Source organism: Hyalella azteca, unplaced genomic scaffold (assembly GCF_000764305.2).
Source record: "Hyalella azteca isolate HAZT.00-mixed unplaced genomic scaffold, Hazt_2.0.2 contig6751, whole genome shotgun sequence".
NCBI classification, from domain to species: domain Eukaryota; kingdom Metazoa; phylum Arthropoda; class Malacostraca; order Amphipoda; family Hyalellidae; genus Hyalella; species Hyalella azteca.
In genome coordinates this window covers 165,342-180,543 of record NW_025936903.1, presented here as the reverse complement: position 1 = coordinate 180,543, position 15,202 = coordinate 165,342, and the positions used below count along the sequence as shown (strand labels likewise).

General features: G+C 38.2%; 1 protein-coding gene across 1 annotated transcript; it reads right to left on the bottom strand.

Annotated features, from left to right (window-relative positions):
- Positions 1–13,504: 13,504 nt before the first annotated feature.
- On the bottom strand, positions 13,505–14,375 carry LOC108666621 (gibberellin-regulated protein 14-like). Its single transcript, XM_018153533.1, has 2 exons — positions 14,367–14,375; positions 13,505–13,915 (listed from the first exon to the last, which is right to left on the bottom strand). The coding sequence occupies exons 1-2, from the start codon at positions 14,373–14,375 to the stop codon at positions 13,505–13,507; spliced, it is 420 nt and encodes a 139-aa protein (XP_018009022.1).
- Positions 14,376–15,202: the final 827 nt, after the last annotated feature.

Here is a 15,202-nt window from a genome sequence, read left to right as displayed (position 1 = left end):
ATATTACGAGCTGCATGCACGATACATGGCTTCGGGAATAGACATGATGGGCAGGTAGTAGTGATATGATTAAGACTATGTTAATCAGACGCTATATAGTATGATTAAGACAATGTTAATTAGACGCTATATGACACAGATTATTATGGTAGAGGCTATATGCAACAGACTATGGAAGAAGCTAAGTGCTACTGACTTTGTCTGGTAGGTAGATGCTTTATAATAAACTGTAGTTGATGCATACGGTTCAAGCTGTCCAAGAAACAATGTGTGGTAAAAAATGTATGATGAATATTCGCATGTGGAATAACACATGTGAAGTAAAAGCATGAGTTGAGAGTTACGTGACGTGTTGTGCGTGGTGAACTGTGCATTTTGAGTGGTACGTGTTGGGTGGTGCGAAGTGAGCATTGTGTGTTGTCAGTGCGCTTCGCGCAACAATGTACGTGTGATGAGTGGTCCTTAATTGGTAAGCGCCGTACAGCTTATAGCGTTGTAAACGATTAGTGGTGAACCATTCATTATAAGAGTAGTGCGGTCGTCAATTATTTGTTCTGTATGTCCAATAACGTCAATATCCAGCGCAAGAGCAAGGTCTAAAAGAATAGAAAAGTAATATTCATTATATTTTAACTGGAGCCATGCACTCTGAAACTAAAAAAAATTCTCGTTTGACCGAAGCGAATTAAGAGAGAAAATATAAGTATCGCAGCTGGGCTTACAAGGAGCTCTTGCCACCTTTTTCCCCCACTGCAACTTCGTCGAGAAGCAGCAAAATTCTTTGCGGCCTCTCTAAAAAACGAATGAATTTCCTGCAACCGTCGGCTTTGCGTCATAAAATTCGAAGGAAACTACCAATGTTTCCGAGCGAATAGACGCATGGCTGCGTATCTCAGGTATGCAGTCGTATGTTCAATTCTGATACACATGCAAACTTCCATAAAAATCTTGAGAACATTTCTCATGCTTTTTGAAATACGCCACATTTTGTTTACAGAAAAAAGCTGTCAGTCACTGGGTCAGACATTTTTTACAGCCAGTGTCTTAAAATTTTGCCTGATCATCGCTACATCACAGAAATTTGCCTGATTTTTATTCGAACTTGAAGCTCATTTAAGCTCAACGAGTTCCTGATGTTTTACGATTGAAACATTGTATTTTTTTAGAGCTCGAATGCCTCTCTCAACATTTTTGGTTTACTATGCTTCTGCTTGGGCCTCTCATCAGGTGAGAACGTCATGTAGAATTAGGCCGTTCGTAGCCATCACTACTAACATGAATGGTTAGCTGGTCGCTTGGGGCTTACATATATGGTTTCGGGAATGATCACGTAAAGAAAATTAGAAGGGGAAAGCGCATACTAGTAAAGCACCACTCTTGTTGATGGATAAATGACAGGTTTTTTATATAACTTCGTTCTCTAAATTAGGCCGCTCGTAGCCATCACTACTAACATGTATGGTTTGATGGTCGCTTGGGGGAACACATATTATATGGTCTCGGAATTGTCCACCTAAAGAAGATTAGAACTGGAAAGCACATACTTTAATAAAGCACTACTCTTATTGATGGATAAATGACAAGCAATGGAAGGCTGTTTTGTATGCACAGGATGGGAGCCGTTGTTCATTTGTCAAGAGAGAGAAGTTCATTTGGTGTGCAGCCTTTTGCAGGGCATCATCCGATTGTGCCTTGTCCTCACATTTTTGGAGACAACTGCAGCCTTTATTGATACGCCAAGCCATTTAAAATATACTTAACCCATAAAGTCACCTGCTTCGTGTTTGTTAAAATTGAGCGTCATTCCTAATAAACTTTGTTTGTATTATTTATGAATAACGTATCGAGTGATTTGCTATAGTTTCAAGAAACAGTTGTTTCAAATGTGTCACTGCAGGTCCTCGAGATGCCATCGTTCACCTATAAGACCTCCCTACCTAACAAGGTAGTTTTTTCATTTTTTATTTTTACTGCAACCTTGGATGTTAAAGTAAGTGCTATCTATGCCCTAAATCTACGAATTTCCGTAGAGCCTAGCGATAGCCTCGGATTTGTCAATCCTTAGATTGAATGATGTCACAGAAAGTGACTCGAGAAACATTCACCCTACTAATATTAACAACTATCCTTGTTTATTTTGATATTTCCTGTTATATTCGTAACTTCGTTCTATTCGTAACGTATTATTGCAATAGCGTTGCGTAATGTCGTTCACCAGCTTTGCGTGCCGTTCAAGGCAAGTGCTATATGGCAATTTAAAGCCGCCCAGCGGAGTTTTACCTTCGGAATTAGCCTGAAAATTACGCTGGATTACAGGCAACACTGTCACAATTAAGCTGTCGAGATGTTGGCGTTAAAATGGTTCGTTTAATAATGGGTATTAGATTACAAGCATCATCTATGTGTAACATGTACTGCGAGTTGTCGGATTCTAGCGTAACTTTAATGTCCCTTGCCTTATTTCCTTGTAAGAGCCTAAGAGGAAGCACCCGCTTCTACTCTCGCTCTGTAGCTTCCTGTCTTCGATTTGAGCAGGATCTAGTCTCTCTCAGTTACGATGTTGAATTAAACCTTCAGCAGAAGACCGCTTTCATTCAGCCCCACAACCGTGATACTATCATGCTATCACACTGCGAAAGACACCGGGTCCGGCAGAGAGGAGGGATGGTTTTAAAAATGTCATAAACAGTGTATTTTTACTGAAAAAGAACTTTATTGATGCAGTCAGGTTCACAAAAGAAATATCATTTCAGACAGTTAAGTGTGTAACATCTGGCATATGGTAGCCGAAATCGTTGGTGCAGTGCTGTAGCCGTTCTTGAAAGTTCGCGTAGATTCCCTCCAACACCGCTTTCTCAACTTGCGCGACTTCCACGCGAATCGCGTCCTTTAATTCGTCCAGAGTTCGGGGCTTGGATACGTATACTCTAGCCTTGAGATGTCCCCATAAGAAAAAAATCACATACGGATAAATCTGGGGACCGAAGAGGCCAATGAACATCACCAAACCTGGAAATAAGGCGACCAGGGAAGACGGCTGACCTCCACCAGGCGACCAGGCTGACCTCCATTGATGCTCTGGCTGTGTGAGCGGTAGTCCCATCCTGTGCTGGAACCACACTCGTCGGATTGGAACACGACGCCGTCGTAATTCAGGGACAACAAAGTTGGTCATCATTTCTGTTTAGCGGTCTGAGTTCACAGTAACAGCACGACCATTACCGTCTTCAAAGAAGCAAGGGCCAACGATGCACGTTTGCGATACAGCACACTAAACCGTTACTTTTGAGCTGTGCAGCGGTCGTTCGTGTAAACTGTAACTGTTGCGGAATTTCATTAGCCAAATAACGGAAATTCTTCTGGTTAACCATGCCCTTTAGGTGAAAGTGGGCTTCGTCACTCATAAACAATATGAGGTTATCATTTCCATCGATCAGTGCTTCCATCTCACGTGCGAAGTTTATTCGCTGTGTATAATCTCTGGGCTCTAACTGTTGCACAATGGCCAATTTGTATGGGTGAAAGTGGAGATCCATATGCAAAATTCGCCTCACCAAACGGTCACTGAGGCGAAGTGCAGCAGCATGTTGCCAGGCAGATCGAGTCGCGAATAAAGGCTTGTCGAACAATATCCACATTTTTAGGAGTTCTAACTGTTCGCGGAGCTCCTCTTGGTCTTCTGTTGATCAGTTCACCACGCCTGCGAAGTGATTCAACCCAATGAAGGATGGTGTTTGGAGAGGGAACAGCTCCATTCCGGTGAATGTTGAAGTGGCGTCGAAACTCACGCTGTACAACGGTGAGTGACGACTAGCTGTTTATGTTCTTGAGCACCATCCCGAATCATCCGCCTATGCCCCATTGCCAGGCGACAGTATCATGCATGAGTTTGCCCAACTGTCAGCAGGTGCACTTATGTTAGTCACGTTCTACGTTACCACCGCGGGGCTAAGGTACCTGGGACGAATAGCCAGTCAACTGCGGTTGACGAAGGCTGCGCATCAGCACGGCTGTACGTATAGACCCCAAATCACAAACATATTCACTTGTTAGAGATTACATAAGGACAATAGTCCTTCACGTGCTTTCCTTGCAATCTAAAAAAAAACGTGAAGCAGGATAGATTTAATTGTATCATTATTGTTTCGTTACATCTGATTATATTACAATATAATAATAATTACCTCAAACCACACTAAACTGCTTCACCCTTTGCTAGGCTTATTGACGCCACACTTGACTGCTTTACCCTTTCAATCTACTGCCTTTCCTACAATGGACTTCTTGACGCTTCTACTGCTTTACTTTTCAGTTTACTGTTTCATCTTTCACACGACTGCTAGACACTACACTCAACTGCATAACTAAGCTATACAAGACAGGCCTTTAGGCGGATTTGGTTCAGCTCCATAACTTGCAATCAGCGCAGCTCGAGCATAGCTTTCAGTGCTCTTTGGGTTCGGGATTATGGAGCTTCGGCGGAAGGGATAAAGTGTAGGCCTCGCGTCACCGCATCCTGTTTTTGAAAGAAGTGCTGCTGCTGTAGTTGTGTTGCCGGGACCCAGGCTTTTAGTCCAACTCGTGCAATGCACTCATACTTTTACATCGTATTTTGGGTTAAATCCGTGATTTATGTACAGTTTCCTGTGCAGTTCTTGAATGTTTTCCATATTAATTTTGTGAATTAACTAACACTTGCCAGATTGCATAAATACAATAATTGTACTTTAATTCGATGCAATTATAACGTTGTGAAATTACGTTCTCTGACGAGGGTTAAATATGTGTTCTAATAATTCTCAACTATTTTGTTTGATCTGTGAAATTGGGTCGTATTTCATTTAATACATTTTACCTGAAGTGCAGCAAAATTTTTTGTTAATAAATATTTGGCAATGTTTAAATTTACCTAAAGGTTGTTCTCAGCGTTATGGTCGCGGCTTTTTTAATTAACAGGAAATATTTTATTGCTTTCTTTCCCTTTTAAATATCGACATATTTAATGAATTCTGAGCCCAATTTCCGAATTAATAATTTTATTTTTTGAAAAACTACTGGCACAATCTGATGTAGCAAACATGAGCGTTTCACTGCGTCTAATGATAAAAGTGACGTAATAGACAGTACCTATTTAGAGTAAACACTGACGACTGTTTTTGCAACCAACTTTGGAACACAATTAAGGAGGTAAGGAATTCTTGAGGACTTCGCAAATTTCTCGATACGCCGAATGCACATCGATCGAACCTGAAACTAATTTATGGAGAGGGAATTCGTTCCGATTTTGTAAGGATTTCATTGCAAACTTGATGCTTTCAGCTAGAATTTTTTTTCTATTTCGAACATTTTTCGTTTGCAGAAAGCTGTCATATTGGTAGAGTTTTTAAAATATTATTATTTATTCTTGAAGATATTGTGGCTTTTCTGGCACAACTTATATTCCAAAAACAATTTCTTATATTTCATGTTAGGACGATTCACGTTAAATTATAGTTTCAGTGAGAGTCTTCGATAATTTTCGTTGCATGTGAGGCGGAAAGAGACTCCAGTGATGCGTAGCGACGTTGCTTCAAAAACCAATCCAAGAGTTCTCGGCCGGCCTTCTAGCTGGCGCCTCTCGGAAACTCTGCGGGGAAGTTGAACCGTATTTCATCGGCTGTCATGTTCCTCAACACGCTCCAAAAGTTGAAACTATTATCTTGTAATGAATGTATTTCTTCTTGCCAAGCCGCCGAAGAAAACTCAGTCTCAGCCACTCCAGGTTACTCCAACGATACATTTTTAATACGATCGTCTGTCAACAATTCTATCCATTAGAAGAATTGTTGTTTTGCTATGAATTTATCCTAAGAAGACCGAGGGCCATTCCACAAATTATACGCCTAACCCTTTAAAAACATTTAAGCTGGAGAAAGTCTCGAAGCTCTGAACTCCTCATCTTTCTCCGCGAAAGAGCACCGAAAAGACTCAAGTTTTCGGCTAAACTTTCCTCATAAAATAATTCACGTCCACTGGATATTTTTCAAGAAAAGCGAATAGAAATATGAAAGAAGGCTTCATTAGAAATTTTTCAACGTTGAAATTGTTATTTTAAGTTGACTACTTTTGAAATTTTGACCGTGCCTGTCTTATCCGGCGTTGAAAACTTTGTCTTGTCAGTTCTTCTTGTTTGAATTGACGCTCTTGTTGCACAATCAAAGGTTTTCTACGGGCAACTGAAGCCACAATACTGAACGTTTTTAAAAATAAAGTTCACATCACCAGTGAACTTTATTGGCAAAAAAACGCACTCAAATTAGGTAGAAATCAACCCCACCAGGCAAACGACATTGAAACAACGTTAAAATATTGTTGATTCAACTAAACAACCTTCCTTTCATTGTTGATTCAATGTCGTTTGCCTGGTAGGACACGAATTTCATCACATTATGCAAGAAAATTTACACATATTCATTATGTCAGTACAACCAGCTGAAGTTGAAATATATAGCCTCGATGATCCCGTAATTCTCCTCCTATAGAACACGACACCCACGCAATGCTTGAACCAATCATTATCAGTTCACAAGTCACTATTTTTTGCCAGTCGACAGTGCAGATCATTCGAATTCGATGCCCAATCCACTACAATTCGTGAACTTTTTAAATGTAACAAATTTAAATTACTGTCTACAAATGAATACATTTGCAACGGGGAATACTAATGGTCCGTATAACTAATTGATCTCGTTTGTGATTATTTCCTTTCAAAAAACGTGGATGTCGTGCCTTAAGAAAGCTTTAATTCCTAAATTTCCACTTTTATATTAATTGTTAAGCTGAATTCTTCTGTCTCTTTGTGCATGGAATTATTTTCTTTATTACAATAAATGATTATTCAATTTAAACTTCTATTCTATAAATGATTATTTATTGATTGATAATCATTTGATTGGTAATCATTTAATTTGATCAATCATTTCAATGATCAATCAATCATTTGATGGTTGATAATCTTTTAATGAATAAATGATTCTATTCTATTCTATAAATGATTATTCAATTTAAACTTCTATTTCTATTCTAAACTAATCATCGGCAATCTATTTAAAATTTGTTAGGTATTGACGAGGTTTATTTATAAAATATGTAACATATAATTTGGATTTTATCATTTGTCATAATTTATGACCCACTTTTCTGTTCGGTATGAGCTCGCGTTCGCTCAACATAGGTGACAGAACTTATCCCAATAATTAAATCGTGTATAAATAAATTGAACCTCTTTGATTATTGGTGAACTACGTTGGCAACTAACACAGCCAAATATTTCTTCAGTGCGTGACATCATCTCTTACATCAAGCAATAACCTAATTTAATTTTCGTCTTCTAGCATTCACCGAATTTTCGGTGAATGCAATTTTCCTTTGCACATTTCACATTATTTCACAGCAGCTTTAAACGACTTTTCAGCCCTGATATTTCACGTGTTGTATCGTTTACTCTTGTGCACAGCAGTAAAGTGTAAGCCCTACAGTGCTGTTCAATGCCCCCAAAGGCGTTGTCTCGCTCCACGCCCTCAGAACTTCTCGGTGTTCCTTGATTGCCCTCAAGGCGATCCTTAGCTTAGCAGCCCTCTCGCGCCTCTGCTGCTCGACACGGACTACGCCAGCGTCAAGTTTATCTGTAATCTTAAATCCTTATCTTTAGCCTTAACTCCATGATCTTTGCCTTCACTCGTTATCCTTTGTCTTAACTCCTTATCCTTAGTTTAAGCTCCTTATCATTTGTCTTAATTCCTTATGCTTAGCTTAAGCTCCTTATCCTTAGCTTTTATCATTTCCTTATTATGTCTCTATATTATTATGATTATTATATTACTTTTTAACGAATTTTTTGAACTGCTATTTAAGCTTTCACTGAAGTTTGTTGTTATTATATGGCTGGTGATGCCATAATTGATTTTTATTTTAATTAATTAATTAACAGGAGAAAAATTCATTTTCTTTCACTAAATTCAACTTCAGAACCTTGAAATTTAAATAAAATTTTAATGTATAAATTAACAGACACTCTGAACAACTAAGTCGAAAGAAGTTTCAATCTATTGAAATTTATGCCTTATGAACATAAACTACGTTAGACTGGACAAACACCTGTGCTATATAACCCGAATAAATGAAGTTACCCAAGCATAGCTTGTATAGAAATCTATTACTATAATCTTTAAGTGTATTTATTCACACTTGACTTAAAATATTTATGTCAAGAGCCTTCTCATTAAAAGGAGCACCGCCTCTCTAAAGCAGCCTAACTGTATCCTAATTCTCCGAGTTAACCCCATGTGTTCCGCTAACCTAAGCCTTGACTGCTTTTCTGCTCTCACGTAAATGGGAAATTAAGGAAAAAACAATCTTTGCAAAGCTAAAAAGGAACCATGAGTGCTACTTTCAATTTGGCAGCCATAAAACGTGTCCGCTCAATGTCCATCAAAGAGCTTCAGCATCGGTAGCTTCAAAAGACCTCTGTAAAAATTAATGTCTGTGAAATGAGAGTAAATTTGTGGATAGTGGCGTGAATGCCCTTGAATTAAAAAATGGTTGTGTGTTCCTGCGCTTCAGGGCATTTTAGTTTCTTAATTAAAGATAATCCCAACGTATTTTTGTGTAGCTTTCATTTCTTTAATACTTATTACCTATTATGGAAAAATATGCTTGAGGTACTCGTACAGTCGTGCATATAATTATTATTCATAGTGAATCCTTCAAATAGTCAGTCCCTTAAAACCGGAATTTCAATTTGAGGATCACTTCTGATTTTATTATTAATTTCTTGACTTCATTTACGATTCATTTGTATCAAGATTCAAAGAATTTTGCCGTTTCAAAATTTAATTATTTCTTCTCATTTTCAAAGCGTAATTATTTGCATTAGATGAATGATCTAAAAAATATTTGGAATAGAACTAAAAAATTTCGTGCTGAACTATATATTTTAGAACCTTTTACACGAGTTTTCAAAGTTAGTTTTGAAAATTTTTATCGAACATATCTAATCTGGTATTATCCTATTAATAATTTATATAAATTGAATTTATATCGCAGTGCCAGCATGTTATTGTACCTAGCGATGCACGTATTGTTTTTTGTTGGAAACTTTCTTCCATTTGTTCGTTACTATATTAATTACCAATATTTCCATATTATATGCACTATCTTTTGATGCAGTAACCCCCTGAATGTTCTCTATTAATGTTCAGTGTGTTCGTTACGGAACTGATGTTTTGTTATATTACGTCACATTTAGCATCTTTTGATATACAGAATATAGAATCAATATTGTCTTCATACGTTTCTGACTTGATTTGGTTGCAGGCTTCCATTTTCTACCTACCCATTTAATACGCAGGCTTGCGTTTTGCAAACCTAAATCCAAAGAAGGAAGTTCATATCAATATTATTTTTCGCCGACATGGTTTTCTGGTTTTTATGGTCGTTTTACCGCCGTTCAAGGCCGATATGACAGCGATGTCGTCGATAATGCGTCCACCTCATCTTGTCGATAATGCTGACGTTGGCTGAATTTTTATTGAAAAGAATCGCGGTATCAAATTTATTGCGAAATCATTCAATTCAACATTACCAGTTATTTTTCAGTGAAAATTTCGAATAAAAATTGAATCTATTAAAGGGAAATTTCATCGTTAATATTTACGTAGAAGCCTCACCTGATCTTTACCTATCGATCGTTCATGTTCAACATTAATTCCATTAGAATTTTTCTAAAATTATCAGTGTAGAAGAGCATGATTTGCGCAGGAAGAGTAGGTAGAATTATTTAATTTTCTCATAGAGAAAACCAAACTACTTACTAATTTTGAGAAGAATAAGCTAGTGTTTATTCCCAAGCTTGACCGGAGGAGGCATTCTATTTATTTGCTATTCAAAAGGAAAGATTCATTTTCCCTAGTTACTATTCAAATTTAAAACTTTAACAGTTGAAAATTGCATTTGTTAATTTCTCGGTTGCTTTCGAATTGCTAAACGTACAATAAAAATCCCACTAGATACTGGTTAAGATAATCTGAATAAATGTATCAAGTTCTGTTCCTATTATTGACTTGAAACGTCTGTCCTAGGAGAAATTCTCGGCGGCTACCCTGATGAAGTGGAAATAAGGCTTGCATTCCACAAGAAAACTCCGCACTTTTATACTCAAGCGTTCAACTTCGAGTCCGAGCTGTTTTCCAGCAGGTCGGAACTTCGTGAAATGCACGAACGGAAATCTTGTTTCCACGCAAGTGTCTGCAACTTTGAAGCTAAATTTTTATAGGAAGGGTAAGGGAGAAGAAATTATGACATGATGCTGTATACTAAATGAACAGGTCAGCATCATCAGCATATCATCAGTAGAATAATAATTATTCATAATTAAGAACCAGGGATAAATCCTGTGGAGAGCTAAAGTGAAAGTTAAGAAACAATTAATGGAGATTTCCGCGTTATAAACTCATGCTATATTTTTAATTTTAAATGAAATAAAAGATAATAAGTTAATCTGACACCCTACCTGCACTGAATTTTCGCTATATAACAAGTCAGTTTGACTTATAAAACGATGAATATTGTTGAAAATCCCCTCATGATTCTAGACGAAGTTGCTCTTTTTGTTCGACTGAGAATCTTATAATAAGAAGTCCACGGAACGCTGCTGGATCATTGCCCTGTCTTCCTCGAGCTGCTTTATCAGACGCGGCAGCCCCGGCATTTAATTCAATTCAATTGAAGCCAGTCTCGTTTGAAGGCAGATTTACTCGCCGCTCTTGGAAAAGTTCCGCGCACAGCAAAGATCCTTAAGATCTAAAGCTGCTATTTCGCTGGGCCTTCCGTCTGCTAATTCAACTGTAGGAATTTACATGGCGAATTGGCTGTCTTTTGTAAGGTCTGTAATTGAGGCAACCTAATCCTAAAATGTTGTGCATGGTTTCTGCAAATGAAACTTTTACCTGATATGATAGCAATAGTTACATGTATTAATTTGATGAACTACCGGCTACGAATAAAACTACACAAATCTAATTTATTTTTATTATATTCATGAAGTATTGTTAAATTTTCAAATTAATATCAATTCTAATTGTAATATTTTCGAATTTAAATTACTCCTTAATCACTATTTCTTATTCTCATTAAAAAGTAGCTATGATTTCCACCGCTCGAGAAACAGTACTTTTCGATACCTTTCAAGACCAGTTACCGCAATTTTTTGCCGATGTTTATGTCTATAGGTTGCTTTCTGACTGGCACAAAAGGAGGTCATTCCATTAGAGTTTTGGTGCTTGTGGTGTTTACTTCAGAAACATTTTCTACAACAATCCGTCAGTGCAGGTCTAGTTTCAAAGGGTCAGCCGTTTTGTTCGATTTCAATAGCGCGTTTCATCTAAGTTTCGAGCACAGTTTTGAAGAAGCTTTTAAAAGTTTTCGAAGATGGAACGATTCGCGAGGCAGCTTTAGCAGCCGCGCCTCAAAATACGATACGGACCATTCACGGTAGCCGTGAAAAATTGCACTTGCTAGAATTCACATGAGCTAAAATACATAAATATACGGGAAATGACTTAGCTCAAAACGCGACTTGAGTTTTACAGTGTGTGGAATAAGTTGTTGCTTTAAACGAGGTAGCCGACTGACGTGTTTCCCATTATATTTACGGTGGAACGATTTTTTGCTTGCGAATGCTTTTTAAATTCTAGCGATATTAAATCCGCTCGGTAAACGGATAAACATTGCTTAATGCAGTCAACGCGTTCGTTGCAAAAATTTCGATTACAAGTGGTTGCTTAATATAAGAATAGAGAATGTTAAATATTTTAAACGATTTTTTAATTTAATAATCTTTCTTTTTGGATATAGCGTATTTTATAAAATAATTGGTTTTGATAGAATTGTTTTCTCGTTTTATCTGATTTTGGTTGAGAACCATAAAATCAGAGACGTAAACATTGAAATAACTCTAGAAGTATAGACAAGTAATTTATTTAGAATATAGCCGTTCATTTTGATTCATGCTGAAGTATAGTTCCATTTGATATTGGCACCTATTGTACCGACACAGCCACATTTTCAAATAAGTATCAAGACATTATTATTACATCCCCAACCAACCTATCGCCTGCTGACCTGGATCATTTATAAACTTCCCACGCCTTCTCTTCTTCAGCTCCTTGGTCCAAACGCTTCAGAGGTGATTAGATTTTCAAGTGTAGCCTTAAACATTGATTTTCGTTACCAACCTGCCTCAACCATTTCCTTCAAATAGACAAGATAGAACTGAAATTTTCTGACTTCCCCTTTTGCCATTTGTTCGAGTACTCGGAATGGAAGCGTCGGCACACGCGTGTACTGAGCGATCACTTCAGGTCTTCGTGCGACGTTTCAACTTACGCTGCAGTTGCCAGGCTTGACAACTTGGACGTAAATTTTGACGAATTTTTGTATCTCACTCGGCGTGCGTCAGAACTAAGAGAGGAGCATCAACACACTGCTAGGAATTTATTTTATTTCAGTTGTTTATTTCTACAGCGCGAATAAAAATTACCTACCGTATGGCAAGATGAATTGTCGATCACGACAAGAAGAGACCTGTACATGCGATAATAATGTTTTATCACGATTTTAATAATTATGAAGTTGATAGCTCGTTGATGCCTATTTTCAATTGATCCATTTTTTTAAACCACTACTTCGTTCGAGTTGCGTCTAGTCTTGAAATGGCCTAAGAAAATTCACCACAAAAAATTTGCAATAGCAATTCTTGCTTAGTAAAATGAAAATTTTTACAATATTTTTTACTGTTAAAGCTATGCCTTTTTCGTCCTCAATAGCTTCTGATAATTTATCGGCGTATCGAGTTTTCTCATTTCCCAGTGAAATTCATCTCTAAGATTTTTCCAATAACCAACATCCTGGAGTAATTTCCGCGCTGAATGTCACATCCGGTGGGGATTTCTGTCCGATTCCTTTCCTCCATTCGGCAGAACTTGAACCAAGAATCAATGAAATTTTGCTGAGAGTTAGAGAAACTCTGACTCAATTGGTATAGATCGCCGCAAACCAAAAATCTTCAAAATTCTGATATTCAAAGAAGTATATCAATCAATATTTCGACGACAAGGCTTAAAAGGCCCGGCTGTTTTTTTCCTCAAAATCACAACTACGGTTCTTTTAAAAAATCCTCTACATTTTTTATCATTAAATCTGAAATTGCGGCTATAAGGCCAGAAACTCGTCCGGCACTCTCCTCAACACAGCCGCCGCTTCTGTGTTGTCGCACTATTTTCATCGTTTTTTTGAAGCCGCGCAGTTGCTCACAAAGGCCAGAACAAATAGGCATCGTGTCGCCGGAATTATTACGGCAAATTTTTCGGCAGTTACAGAGGGATGGAGACTCGGACGCATGCTAATGCAATGTAAATCCGCAGTTTTACAGAACTAGCGTCGAGCTGACCAAGTTTAGACTCGCAGGCTATTCGGCACTCGGAGGCTCTACGAAACTCGGGGGCTCTACGAAACTCGGAGGCTCTCCGAAACTCGGAGGCTTTCCGAAACTCGGAGGCTCTACGAAACTCGGAGGCTCTACGAAAGTCGTAGGCTCTACGAAACTCGGAGGCTCAACGAGACTCGAAGGCTCTACGAAACTTGGATCTACGAAAGTCGTAGGCCCTACGAAAGTCGTAGGCTCTACGAAACTCGGAGGCTCAACGAAACTCGAAGGCTTTACGAAACTCGGCTCTTCGAAACTCGGAGGTTCAACGAAACTCGGAGGCTCTACGAAACTCGGAGGCTCTCCGAAACTCGGAGGCTCTACGAAACTAGGAGGCGCTACGAAACTCGGAGGCTCTACGAAACTCGGAGGCTCTCCGAAAACTCGGAGGTTCTACGAAACTTGCAACTCGCTGTTCTCCAAACTAACGATATCCAAAGAACTCGCATCCTGAGAGCGGTGTGACGTGTGATTTGTGAGGTGTGACGTGAGCCGTATGACGTGTGAGGCATGACGTGTGAGGCATGACGTGTGAGGCATGACGAGTGAGGTGTGACGTGTGCGGAATGGCGTGAGAGGTATGATGAGTGAGGAATGACGTGTGAGGCATGACATGTAAAGGATGTTGTAGAAGGCATGGCATGTGAGGAATGATGTGTGAGGAATGGCGTGTGAATTATGCACCTGTAAGCAAATGGCCTCAAGAATGCGTATTCTAATGCTACGAGACATGAAACTAGCAGCAATAGAATTGTCGGCAATACTCCCAGATATCTCGATTCTCCCAGTCATATTCAGTAGACATTGACGCTGATAATTTATTATGAACCAAGGCTAATTATACTTGCTCCATATTGCACGATTTCGAATTTTTCTCGGTACTGAAAAATTACATTTCTTAATCTGCAATCGTTTTCTTTCGATCATTACCTCCCATGTACCACTAAAATTAGTCCATTATTTTGGCTTTGCGCTACAGAGAAAATTTCTTTCAATCAAGTTTTAAAATGTTAATGTTTATAATACAGAAACATTTCTTTGAACATTCATTTGACTTTTTACATAATATTTTGCCCCAAAGTTAGTCTTAGGGAATGTTTGACATAGGGAATGGATGATTTATTTTGCGTAGAGTTGCATTTATTGAGTAAGGTGAGTGAACTCTAAGATTATCGCTTCATTCTTTTTGATGCTTAAGCTCGCATTTGTTTGTACTCATAGAGCACAACGCTGTTCTTTTTAATGTTAAATATGTTATTGTTTAATGTAGCCTTTAAGCATCAAAGTTATTTTTGATGCTTAATGCACACTATTGGTCTGTCACTTATTTTTTAATTCTCAAAAGACAGAGCTAGGCTCTTTTTAGTTCACAACACACAAAACTAGGTTCATTTTTTATCCTCAATCACAAAGCTATGCCTTATTTTGAGGCCAAAAATTAAATGCATGACTTTTTGACGTTAGAAACACAAAGCTATAGGCTCTTTTTGATGCCTAAATACAAAGGTAAGCTTTTTTCTCGATGCCGAAAATAAAATGCCGGGCTCTTATTTGACGCTAAAAACACAAAGGCTTGCGCTGGTCATTCGTGTACTAGGTAAGCACATCAGCTATCGAGCTTCTATTAAACCATTAACAGTTAACTCAAGTAGTTATTGAACTGTCGTTGAGGTCTTGTGT